The sequence below is a fragment of the Myotis daubentonii genome, chromosome 2, assembly GCF_963259705.1.
Source record: "Myotis daubentonii chromosome 2, mMyoDau2.1, whole genome shotgun sequence".
Taxonomy (NCBI): domain Eukaryota; kingdom Metazoa; phylum Chordata; class Mammalia; order Chiroptera; family Vespertilionidae; genus Myotis; species Myotis daubentonii.
This window is the reverse complement of record NC_081841.1, coordinates 4,864,694-4,891,183: the sequence shown is the minus strand read 5'-3', so window position 1 is coordinate 4,891,183 and position 26,490 is coordinate 4,864,694. Positions and strand designations below refer to the sequence as shown.

The window sequence follows — 26,490 nt, the reverse complement described above, 5'->3', positions numbered from 1 at the left end:
CTCACCGTCACCCCCTGGGCTCTCAGCCCGGCTGCACAGCACACTCACCTGGAGCTTTAAAGTCCTAATACATAATAACAATTCTTAAGTGATACTGTTGGCCAGCCCTGGCTGGGGTGCTCAGTGGTTAGAGCATTGTCCCGATACACCAAGGTTGCAGATTTGATCCCTGATTAGGGCACATACAAGAGTCAACCATGAGTGCATGACTAAGTGGAACAACAAATCGACGTTTCTCTCTCTCTCTCTCTCTCTCTCTCTCTCTCTCTCTTTCTCTCCATTTCTCTAAAATCTGTGAGAGTTGTGATATCCACGTCCTGCGTGGCTTGGGTTCAGGACCTGGAGAAGGGTCGCGCTCAAATGACAAGACTAGACAAGAAATATGAATTTGGAAACGGGGGGCCAGGCGGAGAGCCCAACTCTAGTGGGAGGGCTTCACTGGTGCCCAGGCCCTGCCAACCTTTTATTCAGTTTAGATACACATATTGCCCTTAGTCAGGGAGGCAATTCTGGTAGCAGACAGACTATCTTAAAGGTCAGTGAGTACTAATAAAGATTTACTTTGAGACTATTAGATCAGGAAATTGCTTGAGCGACCATTGTCTCGACTAAACAATTGGTGCATAGCTTTGGCCCTTGCCGGAGCTCAATGTCCATCAGCATTCTGGGTTCCTTGTTTATACTTTCCTGATAGCGTAGACCAGTGATGGCGAACCTTTTGAGCTCGGCATGTCAGCATTTTGAAAAACCCTAACTTAACTCTGGTGCCTTGTCACATATAGAAATTTTTTGATATTTGCAACCATAGTAAAACAAAGATTTATATTTTTGATATTTATTTTATATATTTAAATGCCATTTAACAAAGAAAAATCAACCAAAAAAATGAGTTTGTGTGTCACCTCTGACACACATGTCATAGGTTCGCCATCACTGGCATAGACAATGGGTAGCTTCCACATCTCCCCCTTTTCGTTTCCTTAATAAATCTTGAAAAGTGAATGCTGCCTGAAGGGTTCGAGTCCTTTCTTTCTTTCTTTTTTTTTTTTTAATATATTTTATTGATTTTTTACAGAGAGGAAGGGAGAGAGATAGAGAGTTAGAAACATCGATGAGAGAGAAACATCGATCAGCCGCCTCCTGCACATCTCCTACTGGGGATGTGCCCGCAACCCAGGTACATGCCCTTGACCGGAATCGAACCTAGGACCTTTCAGTCCGCAGGCTCGAGTCCTTTTAAGACTCTTCATTCCGCATCTGCTGACTAGAAATAAACATATAAGAATGAGAATGAGACAGGCAATAGTGGTTATGCTGAGAGGCAAATGTAAGGAGATTCAGTGGAAGGGATTAAATTCTTTCATGTCCTTTTAAAATTGTTGCCAGCATGTAAGGAATTAGTTCGTAAGTTTGCCTGGGATAATTGTACAGTATGCTGTTGTAATTCTAAAATATCAAGGGTTGTGTTACCTTTACTCCAAGCACCAAGAAGGTGATTTTTTATTGATTCCCAAGGGTGTAAGGTACTATTATAGGGAACGGGGGTAACACAAATCCGGTAAAAATCTTAATTGTCTATGCTATCAGGAAAGTATAAACAAAGTACCCAGAATGCTGATGGACCTTGAGCTCTGGCAAGGGCCAAAGCTATGCACCAATTGTTTGGTTGAGACAATGGTGGCTCAAGCAAAAATCAATCAATAAATAAAAATGTTTCAGATAAAGAAACAATTTTTAAAATGGTACTGGTGCTCTAGCTGGTTTTTCTCAGTGGATAGAGTATCAGCCTGCGAACTGCAGAGTCCCAGGTTTGTGACCAGTCAAGGGCACATGCCGGGGTTGTGGGCTCAATCCCCAGTAGGGGGCATGCAGGAGGCAGCCAATCAATGATTTTCTCTCATCACTGATGTTTCTATCTCTATCTCTCTCCCTCTCCCTTCCTCTCTGAAATCAATAAAATATATATTTAAAAAAGAAATAAATAAAATAGTATTGGTGCCTAAGCACAAACCCAGATTAGAATCTGGGCGGGGGGGTGGGGGGGCTGAGCATTGGCAGGAGTCTGTGGCAGTCAGAGCTGAGAACCCCTCTTCTCATCGCCCTGCCTCTTTCTGCAAACCTCTGGCCTCTTGCTCCTCCCTCCTGAGCTCCTTGCCTCCCATCACACCCTCACTTCTTTCTCCACACTTCAGTCTCCTCTCCTCCTCAGAGCTCCAGCCTCCCCCTCGTCCCTGCCCTGCTCACTCGCTGACTCAGGCACTGGCCAGGTCCTGTGGAGGCTGTGCTGTGGGCTCAGTGACACCTGGAACTCACAGGTTCTGGATAAACGGGCCAGCCAGGTGCCTGTTCACACCTCTCTGTACGCTGGCTGCCTTCCTGAGTTCACTTCCTCTTGAAGGCGCCTTTATTATTCTCAGTCCATGGTGTCCTCTTTTTTTTTTTTAAAGACTTTTTGTGGATTTTTTTTGGGGGGGAGAGGGAGAGAGAGAAACATAGATGTGAGAGCAGAACATTGATCGGCTGCCTCCTACACGCCCCCAACTGGAGATCAAGCCTGCAACCGGGGCATGTGCCCTAACCAGGGATCGAACCAGCAACCTTTTGGTGCACAGGATGATGCCCAACCCACTGAGCACACCAGCCCGGGCTCAGTCCATGGTGTGCTGAACTGAAGGCAGACACGGAATAGACGTGTCTGAGTGACTGGGCTCGTCACTGTGGCATGAAGGCCCTCCCTCCAGTGTCCTGACAATTGGCCGCCCCTGCAGCTGGACACAGGGATGCCCTTGACCGGAGTGTGAACACCAGAGCTGTTTCCTGGAGCTCTGGAGCCTCTCCCTGAGCCGGGTCCTCCGGCATCCTCTGTCTCTGCAGGGAAGGGAGGCTGGTCTTGGGGGGGGAGGGGGCAAAGGCTTGGGGGAGGTGGGTACGGGCTGACAGAGCACCTGCTCCTCTCTGCAGGGCCTGTATGAGAAGGCGCTGGAGGACAGCGAGAAGGCGCTGAGCCTGGACGCCGAGAACATCCGGGCGCTGTTCCGCAAGGCGCGCGCCCTCAACGAGCTGGGACGCCACAAGGAGGCCTATGAGTGCAGCAGCCGCTGCTCGCTCGCCCTGCCCCACGTGAGTGTGGCTCTGCATCCACGCCAGGGGCCAGGCTTAGGGCCCTCACTCCCGCCAAGCCACCCCGTCTTTCTGAGCCTCAGTTTCCTCTGTTACGTGGAGCTGCAGATACTTTTGTTAGCACTGAGCTGAGTGCCAGGCATTGCTGAAGATACATTGTATCAACTCAGTTGCAACAGACAACCCTTTGAGGTGGATCAGTGATCCCCATTTTAAAGATGAGGGAGGAGAGGAAGGAACTTCCCCACCGTCACTGCTAGGGGGCGGCAGAGCTGAGATTTGCACCCAGGCTGTCTGATCATAGAGTCGGTGAGACGCTGAGTACAGGGTTGCAGTGAGACTAAAAGGGGTGCCATGTGTGTGGGGTCCTAATGTCCAGGCTGTTTATTAGGTCGGAAGGAGACAATGGGAAATGGCCAATAGAGAGCATTGCTTGCACCAGCCCGTGCACGCTGGGCACATCCCCCCTCCCCATTTATCCATCCACTCAGCAGGTATTAACTACGTGCCCACACGGTGCCCCATCTGTGCCTTCCGGGGACCCACAATCTACTAGGAGACAGATGGAAATATCCCAGTTTAGGCCTGGCTCCACCCTTGACCCCTGGCATGGCTTTAGACCAGTGGTCGGCAAACTGCGGCTCAGCAAACCGCGGCTCGCCAGCCACATGCGGCTCTTTGGCCCCTTGAGTGTGGCTCTTCCACAAAATACCGACTTCCGCGCATGGGCCACGAAGTTTCAATCAGACTGTACGTGCGCGTCCGCACGTGGTATTTTGTGGAAGAGCCACACTGAAGGGGCCAAAGAGCCGCATGTGGCTGGCGAGCCGCGGTTTGCCAACCACGGCTTTAGATAAAGCACTTCCCCTCTCTGCATATCAGCTCCACGTTTATAACGTGTCCATCCTACTTCATCCCTGAAATAATGGGTGAGAGGGCTTGGGGATGGGTAAATGCTTTCTGGGAAGGGCTGGGAGGACTCCCTGAGGAGGCGGGGCTTGAGCGGGGCTGGAAGAAGCAAGAAAGATTTGGGTGAGCAGAGCAGAGCAGGAAGTCACTGCACGGTGGTCAAAGATATCGGTGCCAGGTTGCTGGCCTGGCTTTGGGTCCTAATCTTGGGTCTGCCACCTGCTAGCTATATGACCTTGGACACATGGCGTAGCCTCTCTGAACCTTGGTTTGCACCCCTGCAGAATGGGGAGATGGCATGCCATGCGTCATAGGGCTGTGCTGAGGATGGAATCAGAAAATCAGACAAGGCCGTTCGGAAACCACACAAGTCACACAGCTGGAGCATGGTGGGCGCCCTCGGCTGGGTACTTTCCTTCGGCAAGTTGCCAGCCCTCGCTGGGCTCTATAGGGGTGGTAAAGCCACTTGCCCTCCCAGGAGTCATAGCTGTGACAACTGGATGACAGGGACCTGCTGTGAATGCTGGAAAATGCCGTGTGGATTGGGGACAACTGTCAAAAGAAAGGTTCTCATTGTGAACGAAACTGAATTGGGGGAGCAAGAATAATAGACAGAAAGTAGAATAACAGTGAATGTTTTCTGAACGCTTACTGTGTCCGGCAACTGGACAATATTAATAGAAACAAAAATTATTCCATTGCTCTCCCTACAAGAAAAAAACAGAAGCGAGGGTGCCTGGTCCCAGCCCACCACGCTCTAGCCGTGTGCCTGGCAGCCAGGTCCCCTCCCGGGGCGGGCTCCTTGTCGCAGCGTGGGTTGCCGGCGGCCCCTTGCAGGCCGCAGCGGGTGTGGCAGCCCAGCGGGGTGAGCCAGGCGGACGAACCTGCTCCACGCGTGTCTGTCTCCCCAGGATGAGAGCGTCACCCAGCTCGGTCAGGAGCTGGCTCAGAAGCTGGGGCTGCGAGTTCGGAAGGCGTATAAGAGGCCCCAGGTAGGTGGGCTCGGGGTGCTGGGGGCCGGCGGGGGTGGCGGTGGGGAGACCGGAAGAAGGGGCCGGGCCCCGTTGGGGGAAGTAGGTGAGGGTGGCCAGAGCCAGGCCAGGAGAGAGGGAGTGACAGCAGGTGATCCTCCCTCTCTGGCTGAAAGCCCTGGAACGACTTTCAGGATCTTTAGGGACAGGAAAGAGCAGCCAAAGCTTCCAGCTCACCTGACACCAGCTGTTGGCGCCGCTCCCTCCCCTCCCTGGGCTTCAGCGCCGGGCCTTAGCTGACAGTGCGTCCTTCAGCCTTGTGTCCTCAAATAACCCCCGATGGCGCATATGTGAAATGTTGGTGTCTGTGTGGTTCACTTGGCACCTACTGTGCGCCGGGAAGGGTCCGGCTCACGAGTCTTGCTGCGACCTTGAGCAAGTTACTTCTCTCTCCACCTGGAACGTGGGACAATGGTGCCCACCCCAGAGGTTCATGGGAGGATCAAAACGAGAGGATGACATGGCACCTGGGGCCGTGCCTGGCACACAGTAGGAGTGTGTGCTTGGAAGTCCTCTCTCCAGGTCATGGTTGCAGGAAGGAGAGACCCAAATATGACCCAGAGAGCGTGCAGGTGACTCCCAGCAGACCCGGCGGCAGGGAGCCTGGAGGGACCGCAGACCCCGACCGTCGGGTAATGGGACCCTGAGCACCTTTCCCGGATCTTCATCTCTTCCCCCCTCTCCAATCTCTGGCAGGAATTGGAAACCTTTTCTCTGCTCAGTAACGGCACTGCGGCTGGTGCGGCAGATCAGGTAGGGTGGCCAGGGCCCCTCGCCTCCCTCCCCACCTCTAGGAGCAGCCTGTCGTGGTTCACCCATCACCAGAGCTTTGAACCCACTCTCTGGGGTGTCTGTGACCTCAGGCAGCAGGTGCCGGGGCATCAGACTGAAGGATTCAGTCCATCCTTATCCCCCTGCTGAGCCAGGCACCTGCTCTGGGAAGAGGGGTGACTGCAGCCTGGGCCTGGGCCTGGCTTGTGAGGACAGCTCTGGGGTGCACGGCGTGGGGACAGGCGGTGCTGCTGGTGGTGGGAGTGGTCACTGCAGGGGACCATCAGGGATAGCCCATGGCCCCTTGAGAAAGGAAACCATGGCCGCAGGAGGGAGGGCATAAGGCAGTGGAAGGAAAGGCGGTTGGGGCCAGCCACGCAGGCCTCCTCATGTGGGTGTGGCAGGGCTCAGCATACACGGACTGCTTGGTGGGCTGTGAGGCTTTCTGCAAGGTGAGGGACGGGCTGTAAGAGTACGGTGGAGCCTACGTCCTGCCTCATTATCCATAAGGAGAGACTGAGGCACAGAGTGGGCGGGGGACTTGGCCAGTGTCACCCAGCAAGGCAGCAGCAGGCCTCCCTCAGGGGCGCTATAGCACTTTCATCCACCCACTCCACACCGCCCAGGGAAACCCTGCTAAGCCGTGGGCGCCGCTGTGCCGGGCTGCGGGAGGCATGGCCTTGCCCTTGGGGGCCTCGCAGGCGGCAGGGAGGCAAGCGTGATCTCACCGGGTTTGTAACCGGCACTCCTCATCGTGTGTAACCAGAAACTATTGGCCTCGCACATACTGGGTGTTCAAAAATACAGTGAATGAACGTATTTGTCTGTTCGGGCTGCTATAGCGAAGGGTCGCCTGGGTGATTTATAAACAAGAGTTACCTTCAGTGCTGGAGACTGGGATGTGCAAGACCAGGGCGCTGGCAGATCCGACTGCAGGACCCAGGGGCAGGGGAGGACGTGCCGGCCGAGGAAGGACGGCCACGGCCGGGGGGAGGAGCCACGCACGTCCGCGGGACCGAATGTGGAGGCTGCGGTGAGAACCCCGCTCACCAGGCCAGCTCTGAGCGCTTGGGCTTAACCTTTCACGTTACACGTTTGTCAGACCCGTGAAGCCCTCCGTGTGGGTCGGGCATGTTCCAGGCTCGGTGCAGGTGTCCAGTGATTCTCCTTTCAAAGCCCAGGAGGGGGTGACTGGTACCCACTTGACACAAGGAAACGGGCCAGAGAGGATGAGGCCTCGGCAGGTCCCACCCGCCCACTCAGCCGGGGGCGGGGACTGGGGTGGGGACTGGGGCGGACACTGGTGACTCAGGGAGTGGCACTTCGGTGCCTTCCCGTCCCGTCCCGTCCCATGGTTAATAGCAGCGGTGGTCCCTCGGGCCCAGGTGACACCCCGAGTGCTGGGCGCCGTGGCCTCCCAGCCCGGGTCTGCCTGACCCGCTGTGTCCTTCCTCCCACAGGGAACTTCCAATGGACTGGGGTCCATCGATGACATCGAGACAGGTAGTGTCCCTCACTCAAGGGGGCAGGGTGGAGATGGGGCCCAGGGAAGGGCTCAGCCAGCCCCAGCCCTGCAGACAAGGGCTCCTGGGGACTCCCTGAAACATGAGAGCAAATAGTGGGTTCAGGAAGAGTCCCCGCAGGGAGGGGAAAGCACCCCTCCAGCCTGGGGGGGGGGGGGCAGGGACCACCGCACAGTGAGGGGTGCTGGTCCCATGTTCTCCACTCCCGCCCCTCACCCGGGAGTCCACCTCTGTCAAACCTCTGCCTTTGTTCTCACTGGCTTCCCGGGAGGCCCCTTTAACAGTGTCCCTCAGAGAAGGCACCGCTTGCCCCAGGTTGGGGTTTTCAGGCTCCGCGCCAGGCCCGTCAGGGACGTATCGTGGGGCTCCAGGACCCGCCCCCACTTCCTTGACTATGACTGAGCCTCGGCCGCTGGGTCAGGCCAGCGGGCGGGCAGGGTTAGGGTAGGAGCCGGGGCAAGGAGGGAGGTGTTGGGTGAGGACTTCGGGGCCCTGGGACACGGCCCCCCTCCCACCAAGCAGGACCTCCTGCAGCGACTGAGCCCCCCCACCCCACAGACTGCTACGTGGACCTGCGAGGCTCCCCGGCCCTCCTCCCCTCGACCCCCACGATGCCCCTGTTCCCCCACGTTCTGGACCTGCTGGCGCCCCTGGACAGCAGCAGCAGGGCGCTGCCCAGCACCGAGGGCCTGGACGACTTCTCCGACGGGGACGTCTTTGGTCCTGAGCTGGACACCCTCCTGGACTCACTGGTGAGCCCTGCTGCTCGCTCCGAACCCCCTCCTGCCTGGGACCCCCTCACAGTCATCCTCACGTCCCACGGGGGCGGGGGGGGAGGCCTTGGGGACAGAAACGCGAAGCTGCAGGGGGGGGACGGCAGTGAAGGTTCCGGGTTCCCCCAGGGGTCAGGCGGGGCTGAGGTCCCGGGGCTGGCTTGTCCCAGTGCCGACTGTGCCAGGCCTGGGCAGGGAGCTCTCTGACCCCCGTTCTCCTTGCAGTCCCTGGTCCAGAGCGGCCTGCCTGGCAGCGGTGTGCCCAGCGAGCTGCCCCAGCTGATACCCGTGTTCCCCGGCGGGACCCCGCTGCTGCCACCCGTGGTGGGGGGGTCCATCCCCGTCTCCAGCCCACTGCCCCCCGCCTCCTTTGGCCTGGTCATGGACCCCTCCAAGAAGCTGGCTGCCTCTGTGCTGGATGCCCTCGAGCCCCCGGGCTCTGCCTTGGACTCCCTGGACCTGCTGCCCTACTCAGAGACCCGCCTGGACGCCTTGGACAGCTTTGGGTCAACCCGGGGCTCCCTGGACAAGCCCAGCGCCTTCCTGGGTGAGGCCTGGGTGGCAGGCACCCCTCCCCCCCTTGACATTGTGCAAGGTGCCGTCACGGCTCCAGTCTCCAGAGCGCGGAGTTGGGATTACAGCTGTTTGCCAAAGCCCAGGTCCTGTCACCCACCGTCAGGGCCCGGGGCCATGTCCCCTGCAGCTCTCAGTGTCGGGCTGGTATCTTATTCAAAATCGAACAGCAGAGCTGGGGTCAGCTAGGGCTCCAGCCCTGTGGTCTGGTGCTCTCTGTCCAGCCTCCCAGGGACTGGGGTCGCTAGGCCGGTGGGTTCAAGGCCATGGACTCCCTCAGTACCACACAGCTGGGTGCCAGGAACCCAGACAGGCAGCAGGCCCGCGTGGGCCCTTCCAGGCAGGGCTTTCCCCAGACCCGGCCCAGAGAGCTCTCAGCTGAGGGGAGCCCAGAGGGGAGCCCAGAGGGGCTTCCCGGGGGAGGTGATGGCGCCTCCTGCAGGAGGCATCTGCCAGCAGGGGGAGCAGTTGACACAGGCCCGCATGACGGAGGGAGGTCTCCCAAGGCAGAGGAGCAGGGTCGGAGGGCGGGCAGGATGGGGGCCTTGAAGACCGAGCTAGTCTCGGAGGCCGCACCTGCGGCCGAGCTGCGGCTGTCTCCTGGGACCCGAGGGGGTGCGGGGGGTGTGGGGACGTGCTCAGGCTGGGATGCTTCCCTGTTCCCCGGGGGTGGAGTGAGGGGATCAGCATGAATAGGAGAAGGTGTATAGCTGGGAGGCTTCTCTGGGTTCGAAATATGGAGCAGAGTCCTCGGAGGGCCCCTCACCCCCTTCCGGGCAGGGCCGTGACCCCCTGTGTCTTCTCCTCGCCCAGAGGATCCCAGCTCACAGGACCATCGTCCCCCCAGCGGCACTCAGAAGCCAGCCCCCTCGGTGAGTGACGTGGTGAGGATGCGTGACCAGGCACCCCATGCCCCCAGGGGTGCAAGGCGAGTGGCTGTGGGCTCCGGAGTGGGGTGAGCCCTCTACCTGGGACAAGGGGCTGCACCCTCTCCCCCCCCCCCCCCCGGGAGGGGCCCGGGAGCAGATGGTCTCGCAGCCCTTCCCAACTGAGCCGCGTGCTGGGAGGGCGAGCAAAGGGCCTGGGGCTGGCAGAAGAGGACACTGAGGCTCAGGGGGGCTGAGTAACTTCTCCAGCGTTAGTCACATCCCTGGTTTCGGGACTCAGCCAGGCTCTGAGGGTGGGCGCGCACTTGACCAGGCGTTAGGCAGCCTGGCCTCCTGCCTCAGCTGGACAGTAGCTCTGTGGCCCCAGGGAAGTGCCTGACCTCCCCTCGTCCTGTGGGGCTTGGGAAATGGCGGCCGGGGCGTGCACAGCCCCACGGGCCCACTCCTCTTGCTCTGCTTCATGCTGGGCTGCTACCCAAGGGGAGGCTCTAGGGCGAGATCAGGTTACCCCCGAGGCTTCTCCAGTCCTATGTTCTGGATTCTTGGATCAGATAAGGAGCTCCCTGGCCGGGAGGACAGAGGAAGAGGGAGGGTCCTGGGCTGTAGCCCTCGGATGGGGTGGAAGGGTCATAGAGCCCCCCCACCCCTTCTGGTGCCCAGGCTGGCCCTGGTGGCTCCAGCCCTCACCCAGGGCCCAAGATGCCCAACTTCCTCTTGTCACAGCCAGAGCCCTCCATGCCCAACACCGCCTTGCTCATCAAGAACCCCTTGGCTGCCACCCACGAGTTCAAGCAGGCCTGCCAGCTCTGCTACCCCAAAACAGGTAACGTGCACCCTCACCTCTGCCCCGAGATGCTGGGGATCTCCGGAGCGTGGGCCCCAGAATGACAGGGCCTCGTGTGCCAGTCAGAGATGAGGCGGGAACAGGAGCAGACAGGTAGACAGTGTGGGGGTGGGGCTTGCACAAGTGCCGGGAAGGCTGGAGGGCGGGGAGGGCGCTGCCGGTGCATCTCGGCGCCCTGCAGCCCAGAGGCTGGGACCGGGCTGCGGAGGGCAGAGCCGCCTCTCCACGCTCCCGAGTGCCTCCCACGGGGTGACTGCAAACCCTGCCCAGCACCCAGGGGGCAGAGGAGCGTGGGAGAGGACACTAGCTGTGTGGCCCCAGGGGAGTCCCCAGACCCCAAGTCCAAGGGGGGCGGTGGACGTCGTTCAGAGAGGCCCAGGATCGGGAGAAATTTTCAGCTCACCCAGAGTCTCGGGAGTCTAGACTCTCAGGCTTAGGGTGGCATCTGCCAGAAGCCCACGGCCCCGAAGTTCTAGACGATATAGGGTCCCAGGTTAGAAATCTCAGCAGTCTACGTCCTCCCTCTCAGGGTGTTGGAGCTGGCAGGGCCTTAGGGGTCATGCAGTTACTGTCATCCACCGGCTGCAAGACCTCCCTGGCCCACCCCCCAATGCATGTCGCCCCTGCCTGAGTCAGCCCACAGCGCTCCATGGGGCCGTTTCCCGTTGGTCTCTTTAAGGAGATCACCCCTCTCCACTGTCTGGGGACAGGGGGCCCTTGGCCAGCAGATTTTAAAGGACCAGGAAGAGAAAGGAGCAGGGGAGGGAGGATGAACCTGGGCAATGCCATTCAGACAGGAAAAGAAGGGGGGGCGTGTGGAGGTCTGCTCTCTGCTGGGCACTGTCTTCATAATTCATTTAGGGACACACAGAAACGCTCAGGCTCACTGGAGGGCCAGGGGGAGGGGGGCGGGTGCTGAGAAGGGACTCCTTGAAGGGCTTCCCCCGACCCAGGCCCCAGAGAGCATATGGCATGGGGGGGTGGGGGTGGTGGAGGCCCAGGTGAAAGAGGCAGGTGTGTAGACAGGGGCCCGGTTTCCTCTGCTTGGGCCCGGCAGCCATCAGCCTTCGGTTCTGCTCCCGGAGTCACGTCCCTACGTCCCTATCCCCCTGCACCTACAGGCCCCCGGGCAGGCGACTACACCTACCGCGAGGGCCTGGAGCACAAGTGCAAGCGGGACCTGCTGCTCGGCCGGCTCCGGAGCTCCGAGGACCAGACCTGGAAGCGGATCCGGCCCCGGCCCACCAAGACCAGCTTCGTGGGCTCCTACTACCTGTGCAAAGGTGGGTGGCCGGTGACAGGCGGCTGTTCGCACGCCAGGCTGCTGCTCTGCTCCTCCCAGGGGGCAGGTGGGCAGAGCAGGTGTGGCCCATCGAGGATGAATCCCGCATCCAGAGAGCGTCTCCCACCCGGACCAGCTCTGCAGACGGGCGGGGACATTCGGGAGTTCCGTTCGAGCTGGTGGCCGCGCTCTCGAGTGAGAGGGCCGCACAGTTAGTGGAGAGCTAGCCTGCTACCGCGGCAGGGCCCACAGCTGTGGGAAGGTGCGGAAAGAATCCGGTACAGCATTGAGGACTGGCACATAGTGAGGCTCGATAAATGTTAGCTTTTATTTATTTTTTTTTTTTGTATTTATATTTCGTTAACCCTCTCTCGAGGATATTTTTCCATTGGTCTTTTATAGAGCAGTGGTTCTCAACATTCTGGCCCTTTAAATACAGTTCCTCATGTTGTGACCCAACCATAAAATTATTTTCGTTGCTACTTCATAAATGTAACGTTGCTACTGTTATGAATCGTCATGTAAATATCTAATATGCAGGATGGTCTTAGGTGACTCCTGTGAAAGGGTCGTTCGACTGCCAAAGGGGTCATGACCCACAGGTTGAGAACTGCTGTTTTAGAGAGAGTGGGAGAGGGAAAGACAGACAGAAACATCGATGTAAGAGAAACACATTGATGGGTTGCCTCCTGCACATGCCCTGACCAGGGCCCGGGCTGGGGAGGAGCCTGCAACCAAGGTACGTGCCCTTGATTGGAATCGAACCCAGGACCCTTTGGTCCACAGGCTGACGCTCTATCCACTGAGCCAGACTGGCCAGGACAATAAAAGTTAGCTTTTAAAAAGTATTCTGTTGCCATTGCCCTCATGCCTGGCTCATGCCAACTTGGTTGAAATTTAATAGACAGTTATGTACCTTCTATGCTTCTATGCCTCACCCAAGCGTCTTGGTGCATCTACATAGCAACATACGACAGTCACAGTATTGTTAAGTGCTTTCTATTGTCACCTTTTTGTACCCACCGTCACGCAGCCTCAGACTCTGGGTGGTGCCTGATGATAGCCATGTTTTGCAGATGAAGATGCGACTCCCCACCCCCACCCACCCGGGTGTAGAGCAAAGAGGAGGCCGCCCCTCCCCAGTCCTCGTGGCAGGCAGAGCCCAGGGCCCACGTGTGGGAGATGAGCCCAGGGCCCGCCAGGGGGTTGCTGGCACCCCCGGGCCGCAGCGGCGGTCCTGGGGGCGCTGGGGGCCGCCTTCCCGCCTGGCAGAACGTGTGTCCTGTTGCCTCTTTGCAGACATGATTAACAAGCAGGACTGTAAGTACGGGGATAACTGCACCTTCGCCTACCATCAGGAGGAGATCGACGTGTGGACCGAGGAGCGCAAGGGCACCCTCAACCGCGACCTGCTCTTCGACCCGCTGGGGGGCGTCAAGCGCGGCAGCCTCACCATCGCCAAGCTCCTCAAGGAGCACCAGGGCATCTTCACGTTCCTCTGCGAGGTACCTGCCCGCCCGCCCCGCCCCACCCGCCCGCCTCCTCCACCGGTGGGGGCACAGGCAGGGCTGGGGAGAGCTCCCTGGCGCATTCCCCTGGAATGGCAGCCCTGGAACAGGTGGTGTTGGAGGCCTGACCCTAGAGTACATAGGTCCTTGGACGGTTAGAAAGTTAGGCTCAGAGGCTCGGTCACGCTAGAGCCCCGATCCTGCCCAGCCCCTCACCGAGGGCAGGCGGACACTGAGGCAGAAGAGAAATGACCATACCTGCTCTTCCCTCCGGCCGTCCTGGGCCAGGCGGGGGCCAGGTGCTTTAGGTCTCATTCCACACCCTCACCGCCTTGTCCGGCTGTGCTGACTTCAATGCCCGCTGCACCGTCCTGCCTACTTCTCTGCGCATGTCCAGCCTGTATCCTCTCCCGGGAGCATCCTCAGACCCCCAGGCCCAGCTGTGATCCAGCCCCACCGGCTGCTGTTCACTCCCTCCCCAGAGCTGCCACAGAAGGCCCCTTGGGCCCTGCCTCCCCACCAGCCGTAGCCTGTGAGGGTCCAGATCTGGGAAGGGAGAGCTCTGGTCCTGGATGCTGGCAGGGTCTGGTGCAGCTCAGCCCCACCCCGATCCATCACACAGCCAGCCCTCCGTCCGACTCGAGCAGGCCGCCTGGTGTCAGCTCCCGTCGGACGGCTGCATGTGCTTTTCAGAGCACTGCGGTTCAGTTCTGTCCTTTCTGAGCTTCCCAGGGAACCTGTGGGACAGCCCCTGTGTGGTTATCCCCAGTTTACAGTTAAGGAAACGGAGGCTGAGGCACAGAGTAACCCCTGCCCTCGGCCTGGCATGGTGAATCCCCACCCAGTGCCGGGTGGGATCAGAGAGCTGGGGCCAGGGTACCTGTGAGCGAGAGCCAGAGAGGCAGGGACCGCAGACCCTGGCCCTCCCTTCCTCCCTTCCCCGACTCAGGCACTCAGAACAGGGCTTATGGGGACCCGTCTGTCCACCCCCCACCCTGGGTGGTCATGCGGGTTCCAGCCCAGGCCCTCCCCGGGCAGATCTGCTTTGACAGTAAACCCCGGATCATCAGCAAGGGCACGAAGGACTCTCCCTCTGTCTGCTCCAACCTGGCTGCCAAGCACAGCTTCTATAACAACAAGTGAGTGTGACCCACAGCCCAGCCCGGGGACGGGGCGCATGGAGAGGCTCCCTGGGGCGGCTCAGATGCCTGGGAGCAGCTGAGGTCAGAGGGTGGACGGAGGGTGTCAAGGCGAGGGGCAGAATTTGGGACTCAGAGCTGGCACCCAGCTGGAAGGGTCAGACAGACCACCTTGATGGAGCAGCTCTATTCCAAGCCTCCTTTTGGGTATCACTGACCCCCTAGTCCTGTGAGGGCAGAGATGCTGTCTGTGTTGTACGGATGACCCTCTGACTCCTGTCTGGTGCCCCCACTCTCGTGACATCAGCGAGGGCAGAGTGGGAGGGGTGGGTGAGCCAGGGCCCACGTTCGCTCCCTCCGACCCCCTTGGCTCTGCCCCATCGGGGACGACGGAGCCCAGGCCCTGGAGTCCCAGCTGGTCAGGGAGTGGCCTGTCCTGTGTCCTCTGGCCACCCTGACCCTCGGGTCCTCATCGTACAGTCGATGATTCCGAGTCTCCTAAGGTTGCTGGGAGGGTGACTAACGTCGCTGGCCCGAAGGAGGGCCTTATTCCCCTGGGGGCAGGACCAGTTCTGGAGCATCGGGCTGGGGAGCCCAAGGGAAGTGCCCCTTCTCCACCCGTGGGCACTCCCTTCTCCCAGCCCCGTAGCAGGTGGGAGCTGCTGTCCTGCTCCTGCTGGCAGCTCTGCCCTTGAGCTTGCCCCAGACTGAGGGGGGCGGGGCACACAGCTGGACTCTAACCGGGGCTGCCTGAGTGAGGGACCCCCCCACCTGCTGCCTCCTGTGCCATCGCTTATAGATGCGGTCAGCAGGGAGGAGGCACCCAGAGAGGAGCCCCTCCCTCAGGCCCACCTGCAGCCTGCATTTCCCCCACCCGCCCCCAGGTGCCTGGTGCACATCGTCCGCTCCACCTCCCTCAAGTACTCCAAGATCCGCCAGTTCCAGGAGCACTTCCAGTTCGACGTGTGCCGCCACGAGGTGCGCTACGGCTGCCTGCGGGAGGACAGCTGCCACTTCGCCCACAGCTTCATCGAGCTCAAAGTCTGGCTGCTGCAGCAGTACTCAGGTGGGGCTGGGCGGGGCAGGCTCCTGCGAGGGAGGCGGGCAGGTGGAGAGAGGGGGGCACCTCCTGGGGGGCTCCCTCGGGGCGGGGGGAGCCGGTGCTTCCTAAGCATCACAGAGGCTCTGCTCTCAGGCAGCGGGGCACGGCCAGGGGGCGGGCGGAGGCAGGTGGAGCCTGGGTAGCACCAGCACCTCTCAGATCGCTGCCTCGCCTGGCTGAGCTCCTTCAAGGACACCATGTCCGCTCTCGCCCTCCCCAGGCATGACCCACGAAGACATCGTCCAGGAATCCAAGAAATACTGGCAGCAGATGGAGGCCCACGCGGGGAAGGCCAGCAGCGGCTTGGTAAGGCCTGGCCTTGGGATGCACATCAGTTCAGATTTTCCAGAAAATTCTGAGAATCGTGCATAGAGTATATGTATACCCTCTTCTGGATTCCCCAGGTGTTAACATTTTACCACATCCACGCTGTGTCCCTTGTGTGTGTGTGTGTGTGTGTGTGTGTGTGTGTGTGTACCTACACACATACATTTATATACAGAAGGCACACACTTGTTTCTGAACTATTTGAGAATAAGTTGCAGACGTGATGCCCCATTTCCCCTAAATACGTCAGCATGTATTTTCTAAACACACAGGCGCTCTCTTCCATAGTAACCACAGGACAGCGACCAGCACCACAGTTCACATCGGTGCACCTGTGTGGAGTCTGGCGAGCTGCGTTCAGGGCTTGCGAGTCATTCCCAAATCCCGAGTCCCACGCAGCATTCCCACGGTGTCTCTTTAGTGTCCTTTAACCCGGAGCAGCCCCTCAGTCTCTCTGTCCTTCGTGACCTTGACATTTGTGAAGAGCCGGTTGCCTTGTCAAAGGCCCGTCCGCCCGGCATTGTCCGACGGTTCCTCAAACCTCAGGGTGATGTTATGTCCTTCTCGGGTCTCTCAGCGGGAGGCACGTCGTCCGACTTGTCCTCTTACTGGTGATGACTTGACATAAGGTGCCTCACTGTCAGGTTTCTCTGCTGTGCGGTTGTACTTTCCCCCTTTGTCGGTAATAACTGTCTTCCGGGAGGTACTTGAAACCATGTCAATATCCTGGTGCCCCTCACACTTTCACCCACTGATTATACCGCCTCCCCTCCCTCTTGATCCTCACCCGGGTCCTGAAGATGGCACTGCGGCATCATGGCTTCTGCAGACGCCATGGCTCAGGGCGGAGGCTCAGGGCATTCTCAGACCTGCCCAGGGCACACTTAGTGGAGTAAATCCCAGCTTCTCTGACGTCTGGTCTGGAGCCCGCTCTGCTCCCTCCCACCCTGCACCATGCCCGTCACCCCTGAGGGTTCCTCATCCATAAAATCGGGAGCACAGTCCTGCCTGCCATCTCCCAGGGCAGGGTTGAGGCTCACAGGAGCCGATCACGCCGCAGCTCGCTGAGCCCCTCTGTGCACTAGCCCTGTGCCTCCCCATCCTCACCGCGGCCCCAGGAGGCAGGGATCCTTGTAACTTAGGTGACAGCGGGGAGAGAAGGGATGGCCTCGGCACAGGAGATGGTGACTGTGATATGACGCCCCTGTGCCATCCACACAGGAGGGCCGACCCCCTCACTCTGCCAGGCCCACCTGAGGCCAGCCTGGGTGTGGCAGGGACCAGGGAGCAGGGCAGGCTGGTTGGTCAACAGAGCTGCCCAGCCCCCTCGGGCCTTCCCTCTCTTCTTAGCCCCTTGTTGCTGGTCCTTTTTCTTTCTCTCCCCTGTTCCTGGCTGCTCCCTTCCTCTGTCGCTCTCCCATGGGTTTAGTTTTGCTCCTGGCCGGGCACCAGTGAGGGGCTAAGCCTGGACGTGCAGCATCATCTTTTAGAGAGAATACTGTCCTTGCCACCACCTGGCCTTCTGACCCCCTTCGTCCCACCCAGGGCGGCTGCCAGGGTCCCCAGGAACGGGGCAGGCCCGGCTGCTCAAGGTACCACGACAGCTTTCCACCCCCTCCTGCTGCCAGGCCCCCTCTACCCACCAAGATGCCTCTCTCGGGCCTGGCTCCGTACGGGGCTTCTGGCCAGGCCCGGTCATGTGGGCATGGGCGTCTTGTTTGTTTGCCGTCATAGGGTGGGGCCGGTGGCACTGTGGGACCGAGAGCGAGATGCCAGGGTATCTGGCCAGGGCCTGTGGCACAGCTGTGCCCTCCCACAGAGAAGCGCGAGCACCCTCCTCTCGCCAGGTCCCTGTCCTCGGGCCGCCTACCGGTGGGTGGGTCAGTGACCTGGGTCCGAGGGGAATGACCACCCCCCCCCCAGGCTGTAGCGAGGGGAGGTGGCTGTTGTGAAAGTGAACGGGTGTGGCAGTTCACTCACCAGGGCTGAGCCACAGCGCCCCGCCAGGCCCCACTCACCTCCCCTCGAAGTGATAAAGGTGTGGTTTTATGTCATCATCGGGACGATGTGTGTGATCCTGGGATGGAGCCAGGGCTCAGTCAGCGCCCAACAAGGACAGAACCCCTTCCTGCCCCAGGCAGCCCCTGGGCTGGGTGGTGCCAGGGACAAGTGCACCCGTGGCTGGGGACTGGAACCTGCAGCCTAGCGGAGAGAGTGCTGCCTGGAGGGGTGGCCCCGTATCAGATTCCAGGGAGGCTGGGAGGCTCTAGCTGACGGAGGGACAGCGAGGTTGCAGGGAGGGAGGCTGAGTGGGCATCTTCTCACCGCCTGCCCCACCCTGACCCAGGGATGCTCAAGAGCAGGAGCTCCTGCCTGCAAGGGAAAGGCTGGGGCAGAGGACGGGGCATGGACATGTGGGATTTAGAGAGTCCAGGGCTGCCCAGTGGTCCGTCCCACCGCCCATCGCAGGTCCCTCCATCCCCACCCACTGCGGCGGGCTGTCCACCTCCTGGGCCCTGCTCTCCAGCAGGCCTGGCCCTCGTAACTGGATGAGTCCGTCCACATGGGGTAGCTTGGTACTGTGGGAGCTCAGAGGATGGGCAGCTGCCACTTAGGAGAGCTCTAGGAAGGCTTCCTGAAGGGGGCGCTTGAGCTGAGTCTTGAAAGTTTCTAGACCAAACCCATGAAGAACGGAGAAAGGGCATTCCAGGAAGGGGGAACAGCGTGTGCAAAGGCAGGGAGGCATGAGGTCGCATGCTGTGCCCAGAGAAATGCCAGCAGCCCCACAGACCAGGCGGATGTGGACTAGCCAGCCAAGGCGGAGAGCACTGGATCAGGAGTCAGGATTCCCATTCCAGGCCTCGCTCCCACATGGAGCAGCTACGGGCCTGGAGCTGGGGGTCACTTCCTACCAGTAAGTGGTGATGGACCTGCCCATTCTAAGGCTCCGGGCAGTCCTAATGCCCCTGGGGGGCCTTCCTGATGGACCTCAGGCCTTAGCCCTGGTGCCTGTGGCTTCACCAGCCCCTCTGCCCACAGGGTGCCCCGCGGACACATGGGCCCAGCACCTTTGACCTGCAGATGAAGTTCGTGTGTGGCCAGTGCTGGAGGAACGGGCAGGTGGTGGAGCCTGACAAAGACCTCAAGTACTGCAGTGCCAAAGCCCGGCACTGGTGAGTGGGCACGGGCTGGGCGGGGGCGCGGGCACTGGTGAGTGGGCGTGGGCTGGGTGGGGGCGCGGGCACGGGTGAGTGGACACGGGCTGGGCGGGGGCGCTGGCACGGGTGAGGAGGCCACACAGCCGAGGCTCTGCCCCGCCTCCCCGACGGCCCTCGCTCTGCCCTGCAGCTGGACCAAGGAGCGGCGGGTCCTTCTGGTGATGTCCAAGGCCAAGAGGAAATGGGTGTCAGTGAGGCCACTGCCGTCCATTCGCAACTTCCCACAGCAATACGACGTGAGTGCTGGTGGGCGGGGTGGCCGTGGGACCTCAGATGGGTGCGCGGGCCCCGGGAGGGCTTGCCCTCGGGTGGGGCGGGGTGGCCGTGGGACCTCAGATGGGTGCGCGGGCCCCGGGAGGGCTTGCCCTCGGGTGGGGCAGCGACGCCACCCGGCGGTACTCAGCAGGACCCCCCTCGCCTCCCACAGCTCTGCATCCACGCGCAGAACGGCCGCAAGTGCCAGTACGTGGGGAACTGCTCCTTCGCACACAGCCCGGAGGAGAGGGACATGTGGACGTTCATGAAGGAGAACAAGAGTGAGTGGCCGATCGGGAAGGCGGGGCCTGGCCCTGTGTCCCTTGTGGCCGGACACCCCGACTCCTCAGCAGGCCTGAGAGCCCCTCGGCCGCGGGCCCTTCTCCAGGTGACCAGGCCACACGCTCCCTGGTCTCTCTGGGGCTGACCGGGCAGCCCAGCAGCAGGGCCTGAGAGGCCCCAGTTCTCCCGCAGGGGTCGCAGGGCAGAATGGAGGGCGCATCCTCCCCATGACTCTGTCCGTTTCCCTCCAGTCCTGGACATGCAGCAGACCTACGACATGTGGCTGAAGAAGCACAACCCAGGGAAGCCGGGGGAAGGCACCCCCATCAGCTCCCGGGAAGGGGAGAAGCAGATCCAGATGCCCACGGACTACGCCGACATCATGGTAATGCCCGGGCGCGCGGGCAGCGGGGAGGGGCTCGGCCTCCGGGCGGAGGTGTGAGGAGTGAGGAGCGGGCGCCCACGGTGGCTGTGCCCCCAGATGGGCTACCACTGCTGGCTCTGCGGCAAGAACAGCAACAGCAAGAAGCAGTGGCAGCAGCACATCCAGTCCGAGAAGCACAAGGAGAAGGTCTTCACGTCCGACAGCGATGCCAGCGGCTGGGCCTACCGCTTCCCCATGGGCGAGTTTCGGCTCTGCGACAGGTGCTGGCGGGGGCGGGGGCGGGGGCGGGGAGGGCGGACATGCCGTGGCCCCGGGAACGGAGGCCGTGGCTAGCTCCGGCTCTTCTGGGTCCGGAGATGGCACTCGAGGGATGGTGTGTCCAGAAACAGCTGCTCCTGGACTGAGGAGCCCGGCGCCGGGCAGGACAGGGTTGGAGGGGTGAGGCGGGTGGGCCTGGCCAGACCCTACTTCGCAGCCCTGGGTCCCTGAAAAGGCTGGGCCGGGCCAGCTTGCAGCAGCACCGAAGCTCCCCGGGGTGGAGCTTGTCTGGGGGGAGGCTAAGCTGCTGGCCCAGGTCCAGCAGCCCGTGGTGGACAGGGCGCAGGGCGTGGGCAGTGAGCCTCCTGCTGCCAACAGGCTCCAGAAGGGCAAGGCCTGCCCGGACGGGGACAAGTGCCGCTGCGCCCACGGGCAGGAGGAGCTCAACGAGTGGCTGGACCGGCGCGAGGTGCTGAAGCAGAAGCTGGCCAAGGCCCGCAAGGACATGCTTCTGTGTCCGCGGGACGACGACTTTGGCAAATACAACTTCCTGCTGCAAGAGGACAGCACTGCTGGTGCCGCCCCCGAAGCCCCTGCTGCCGCCACGGTCCCCGGGGAGTAGGCAGGTCTTGCTTGCGGGTGAAGTCCTAGGGTCATGGGTGTGGATGGGAACAGAAGGCCTGGCAGAAGGGCCGGGGCAGCCTGGGGGTGGGGTGGGGGGGCGCCCTCATCAGGCAGCCCCTGGCCCTGGAGGCCCTTCCCATCCCATCTGCACCCACTACCCAGTGTGCAAGCCAGGTGCACATGCTGCGGCCTCAAGGGGTCCCAGGGTCCTCATCCTGCTGGAGCCCTGGGCAGCCCCCTGCCCCCAGCCCCAGCGCCCCTGGTTGGACCCTTCCAGCTTCAGCTACAGCTTTAACTTCTGTCTGCTCCTAAGGGGGGCCTGAAGCTCAGGGCTGGGGAGCCTGGGGTCCCCACTTGAATCTGCAGCAAGGAGGGTCCTCTCTACCCACCTTCATTCCACCCCCACCTCCCTGGGGACAGATCAGGACATAACAGAGGGTAGGAGGCCCCAATTAGCTTTAAGATGCAGCCCCAGAATGGAGCTGGGACACGGTATTGGTCACTTACCCTCTGGGGCCTCAATTTTCCCTCCGGTTGGAAGAGTGGGAGGGACTGGGCTAGATGATCTCTGGGGTCTGGCCCTTTAGTGAGGCCGCCAGCCCAGCCCCTCTCATTCTTGAGCCATTGAATGTAGATTGTAGATCCTCAGAGCCTTTGGTGATGACCCAGCCCAAAGCCCCCATTCTACAGATAGGAAAACTGAGGCCTAAAGGGAAGGAGTGATCTACACAGGGTCTCCATCCCACGGCATGAGGTAGACCTGGGGTGCAAACTGGTCAGGAGACTCAGGGCCCGTCATTAGGTATGTGACCGCCTCTGGATCAGTGTGCAGCTGGGGTCCCAGGCAGCGCCACCCAGCGGCTGGGGAAGGAAGCTCAGGGGTTTGGTCTTGTCAGCACGGAGGAGGGGGAGTCCTCCCCTGAGGATGGTTGTGGGGAGCGTCCAGCAAAGTTCTCTTCCCACACCACTCAGGGACCGGTGGGGGGGCAGGGAATGAGGTACTGAGGCGAGGGGCTGCTGAGAGAAGGGAGACATGACCCTGGGGCATCATGGGCCATTCTGGGACCAGACACAGCCCCTCTTTTTGGGGGACCCATCATGGTCCTTTCCCCCTTCTCCCTTAGACCCAGAAGTACAATTATGACTGTCTGTCCTGGCCGCTCCCTGCTCCCTGGCTCTGCCAGCTGCCTAGGACCCCAGCTGACCCCCCAGCCCCTGCTCCCACCCACCAAGCCCCTCTCCTGCCCTCGTGTAGCCTAATGTCTGTGTGCACCCTCTGGTCTCCATCCTACCCCCTGTGTGCAGTCCCAGTCTCCCCTGGTTCCCTAGACATTCCAGAATGCCCCACACCATTGGCACAGAAGTGGGGCTCCCCCAGAAGGAACCAGGGACCAAGGCTGGGGTCGGGGGTGAGACGGAGAGTATAGCGCGCCCCTTACTTCTCCCCAAGCAAGGATTGACAGTGTGTGATGATACGATGACGGGCATCCAGGCTGCAGAGAAGCCTGTTTCTCTTGCCACCACTGCCCACCCTTTCCCCAATAATTGAGGCATGCATCCCTCCCTCCCCCTGCCCCTCCCCCCCGCAGGCCAGCACTGCAGAGTGTGGGTGCTGGTGGCGTGGCTGGAGGGCAGGAGAGACCACACCCAGTGTGGGGGCCGTGGCCATGAAATGTCAATGACACTTGTTTTCCCTGATCCGTGGTGTTGCCGTCTGTTGTCACCAGCCTTGTTTTTAGTGTGTATATATGTCGCCCCCGTGATGCATATATACACAGGTATTAAATATATCGCTCTATATAATATTATATACGTGTGTGGTATCCGACGAATCACTTCTATTGAGGGCTAACGATAAAGAATTTGGCCAGAAAATGCAGCCACCCTGGTGTAATGTGGAGAGGTTTTCAAGGTCGTCAGGCCATTTCCGGGGATTCAGGGACTAGGGCCAGGGCCAGAGTGGACTGGGCAGCAGGGACAGAGGTGGCTTTGCTGGGGCCCAGCTCTGCTGACGGCTTCAGCGCCCCCTCCTGGGCAGAGAGCAGGAGTGCACCCCGTTTTCGTCCCAGGGCCTCCGGATCCGGGCCTTCCTGGCCTGGCGGAGCTGTATCCCTCGCAGGAGGCAGGAAGGGGTGGGGAGGGAAGCGGGAGTGCACTCGGAATGATGAGGGCGATGTTTTCAGTTGTGACCCTGACTGGGAGGCTCAGAGAGGGGAACCAGGGCCTGTGCCCACCGCCATCAGGCAGGGACCAGAGGTCGTGCAGCGTGGTGACGGGGCAGGCGCCCTTGATGGGAGTGTCCCTTTGGGGCGGGACAGCCAGGGATGCTGCATTTCTCAGCTGGGCAGGAATCAATCCAATGGTCCTTTTAAAATGTGTATTACAATTTTAAGAATACCACACTTTAATATTAAATATTCATAAGGTCTAGTATCTTGATAATAATGTAGATGTTTTAATAACAACTTTTGTCCTTCTTAAAATAAAATGAAAGAAACTCGCGTCTTTTAGCCTTTGTTCTAGAAAATAAACGTGTGCATTTTGACCTCTGTCCCCCAGGTGTCGCTCCTGTTCCTCCCTGCCTGGCACTTGCGCCTTGGGCAGAGCTGGCTGGTGCCGGGCAGGCCTCAGCCAGACATTCCAAGGGGTGCAGGGCAGGTCTGTCCCTGTGTAAACAGGGCAACTCAGCTGACCCTGGCTCGGGCAGCCTGGGCTGACGGGGACAAGCTGTGCTCTGCCTAAGTGGCCCCAGTCGCCACCCTCTGCTGGCTCTTCTGCAGCCTGCCTGCCGTGGCGCTCCCTGCGGGCTGTCCAGCAGCACCCACGCCTCCCTGCGTTCACCATGTGCACAGTCCTGGGGTCCAGAGGTCTAGCTCTGTGCCCTTTCAGGGTGTGGCTTTTCCAGAAAGGTGAGGGGGCATGTCATGCTTTGGAATATGATCCTGACCGCGACCCAGACTCCTCTGGGCCCAGTCACAGGGGCTTCCTCATCTTTAAAAGGGGAGTGTGTTAGACCAGGAGTTCTCAATGAGGAACATCTGTATCTGCTGGAGGTACTTTTCCACATCTCGGATTAGGTGTGGTTGCGGGTGATGGAGGGGGTGCCTGGTGGGCGGGGCTGCACATGCTCATGGGCAAGCTCTCCCGACAGCTTGAAACAACAGTACAACCCTAGCTGGTTTGGCCCAGTGGATAGAGCACTGGTCTGCGGACTGAACAGTCCTAGGTTCAATTCTGGTCAAGGACGCATGCCCGGGTTGTGGATTTGATCCCCAGTAGGGGGTGTGCAGGAGGCAGCCGATCAGTGATTCTCTCTCGTCATTGATGTTTCTATCTTTCCCTCCCTTCCTCTCTGAAATCAATAAAAATATTTTTAAAAAATAAATAAACGACAGTACAGAGGCTCTAGGAGCAGAGGTCCAAGACCTGGAACTTCTCCGAGAATAGGGAGCCATTTGGGCCTGGTGTACAGTAGGGGCTAAGATGCTTGAAAAATGACCAGAGGAAGAGCAGCAGCCAATCTGACTGAGGACCATCCGTGCACCAGGCTCTGTGGATGCAGCGGGTCTGTTCACAACAACCCTGCACGGTCAGCACAGGTTCCAGGACCTTCAGGAAGGAGGTTGCAAAAAGACCCAGAACCACTGGGAACTGGCCCATCAGCAGAGGTCCCTTCAGCTCCGACATCTGGGGTTCTCAGCATCCCTGGCCACGCCCAGACAAACCCAAGTGGCGTGACCAGGTACTGCTCCCAGAAGAAAAGTGCAGCCCCATCCTGGCCTACATCACGACCTCCCTTGAACTCAGGAAATCAAAGAGAGTAAAATAAGGAAGTGGACTAAGCTCTTAAATTCTCACAAATTCCCCTAAATTCTCCTCTGGTCCTTGTTTAGCTCGGGTTTGTAAGCATGAACTGAGCACCCACCCCATCTCAGATCCTGGGGATGCAGATTACTGAAGAATCATGGCTTTCCTGAATCCATCATCTGCTAGGGAGACAGACCTGCAGGGATGAATGTAGGATGATGTGACAGGCTCAGTTGTGGGACAGACACTCCAAGTGCTAGGGAAGACACCTCATCCAGGCTGAGGGGACCAGGAGGGCTTCCTGGAGGAGGTGACACTGGAATTGAGGCTGTAAAAAATTGTATCATTGTAATCAGTGTGCACTTACTGTTCTGCATCTTTCTTTTTTTCTTTCAATTGTATTTCACGTTTGCATCTCCATGCCCCAGTGTAACCTAGATATTTATGGTCAGTGGCTGGCACTTCAAGGTGCCAGAGCTGGCTTGAGCAGCCCCCAGTTATTGAATGCAGGCTCATTTCTGGTCTTCAGTCCTGTGACGAGGGACTGTGGTGACCACTACTGCCACCAATGCAGGCTCCTCCTCCTCCCTGCCTTTGGGGAAACTGCCTTCGAGGAGAGATGGCTGTCAGGGACTTGGGAGTGCAGATGAGAGCTCTGCCAGAAACTGCATCCACATATACCATGACGAGGGGAGCCATCTCAGCAAGACCTCTGAGCAAGGAAACCCAAGAAGTGCAGACAGCCCTGGCTGGTATGGCTCAGTGGATAGAGCATCAACCTGCAGACTGAAGGGTCCTGGGTTTGATTCCAGTCAAGGGCACATGCTCAGGATGCAGGCTCCATCCCCAGGAGGCAGCCGATCAATGATTCTCTCTCATCATTGATGTTTCTCTCTCTCCCTCTCCCTTCCTCTCTGAAATCAATAAAAATATATTTTTTTTAAAGTGCAGACAATCACAACACACCTGCCATGTGGCTCCTCTGAATGTCCCCAGGCTTGTATATGGCCTCCCTCTCCATACCTCTGTCCTCCCTAGCATCTTTTTTGTTGTTATTAATCTTTACCCGAGGATATTTTTCCATTGATTTTTAGAGAGAGTGGAAGGGAGAGGGAGAGACAGAGAAAGAGAAACATTGATGTGAGACAGACACATCAATTGGTTGCCTCCCGCACACACCGACTGGGGCTGGGGATCAAACCTGCAACCAAGGTATGTGCACTTGACTGGGAATTGAACCCAGGACCCTTCAGTCTGTGAGCCGACGCTCTATCCACGGAACCAAAAGGCTATGGCATCCCTAGCATCTTGATTCAGCAACCTGCTGATGTGGCCCGTCCGTGACCATAGGTGATACTGCCGGCCGGACACCCCGGGTGCCGAGTGGGGGTGCCAGGCGGACTGACTCAGTGGCATGAAATTCCTTAAAGGGAGGGACTTGCTGGCTGTGTTTGTTGTTTGACTTTAACACAAGAGCGAGGCTGGGCCAGGGATGCAGAAAGCACTCGTTCCTACACAGAAGGGGTCTGCAGAGAGCTCGCGGGAACAGAGCTCCGAGAATGAAATGTCATGCAGCCGGGAGGTGTTTGGAGACATGTAGGGTACGTCCTATTGCCTCTGAAATCACGCTCCGTGGGCACCTACCCACTCCACCTTGTGGCAAGCCTACCTTGCACATGACGGGGTTTTTGGGCCAAGGAATGGTGACTGTACCAGCTCAGCCTCAGTCAGCCCCAGCCTGCAAGTCCAGGCAGCCTGCACACCAGGCCACCGCGTCCCCGCGTCCTCGCGTCCTTGCCCCGGGCTCACAGAGGCAAAGGGCACTAGAAGGCTAAACACAAAATTAAATGTGTCATGAGGAAGGGGAGTGGG

The 26,490-nt window shown here is 59.5% G+C and overlaps 1 protein-coding gene across 1 annotated transcript in view; it reads left to right on the top strand.

Moving 5' to 3' along the window:
• ZC3H7B (zinc finger CCCH-type containing 7B) overlaps positions 1-23,312 on the top strand; it is a 37,153-nt gene extending 13,841 nt beyond the window's left edge. The window contains exons 5-23 of the mRNA XM_059680769.1: positions 2,962-3,120; positions 4,941-5,021; positions 5,757-5,813; positions 7,292-7,334; positions 7,913-8,106; positions 8,353-8,674; positions 9,514-9,572; positions 10,311-10,410; positions 11,553-11,714; positions 13,013-13,218; positions 14,260-14,360; positions 15,245-15,426; positions 15,683-15,768; positions 18,829-18,962; positions 19,138-19,243; positions 19,435-19,543; positions 19,796-19,929; positions 20,026-20,189; positions 20,566-23,312. Of these exons, the coding sequence (XP_059536752.1) occupies positions 2,962-3,120; positions 4,941-5,021; positions 5,757-5,813; positions 7,292-7,334; positions 7,913-8,106; positions 8,353-8,674; positions 9,514-9,572; positions 10,311-10,410; positions 11,553-11,714; positions 13,013-13,218; positions 14,260-14,360; positions 15,245-15,426; positions 15,683-15,768; positions 18,829-18,962; positions 19,138-19,243; positions 19,435-19,543; positions 19,796-19,929; positions 20,026-20,189; positions 20,566-20,809 (2,643 nt within the window). The 3' untranslated portion in view covers positions 20,810-23,312. The remainder of the gene's footprint in view (positions 1-2,961; positions 3,121-4,940; positions 5,022-5,756; positions 5,814-7,291; positions 7,335-7,912; positions 8,107-8,352; positions 8,675-9,513; positions 9,573-10,310; positions 10,411-11,552; positions 11,715-13,012; positions 13,219-14,259; positions 14,361-15,244; positions 15,427-15,682; positions 15,769-18,828; positions 18,963-19,137; positions 19,244-19,434; positions 19,544-19,795; positions 19,930-20,025; positions 20,190-20,565) is intronic.
• Positions 23,313-26,490: the final 3,178 nt, after the last annotated feature.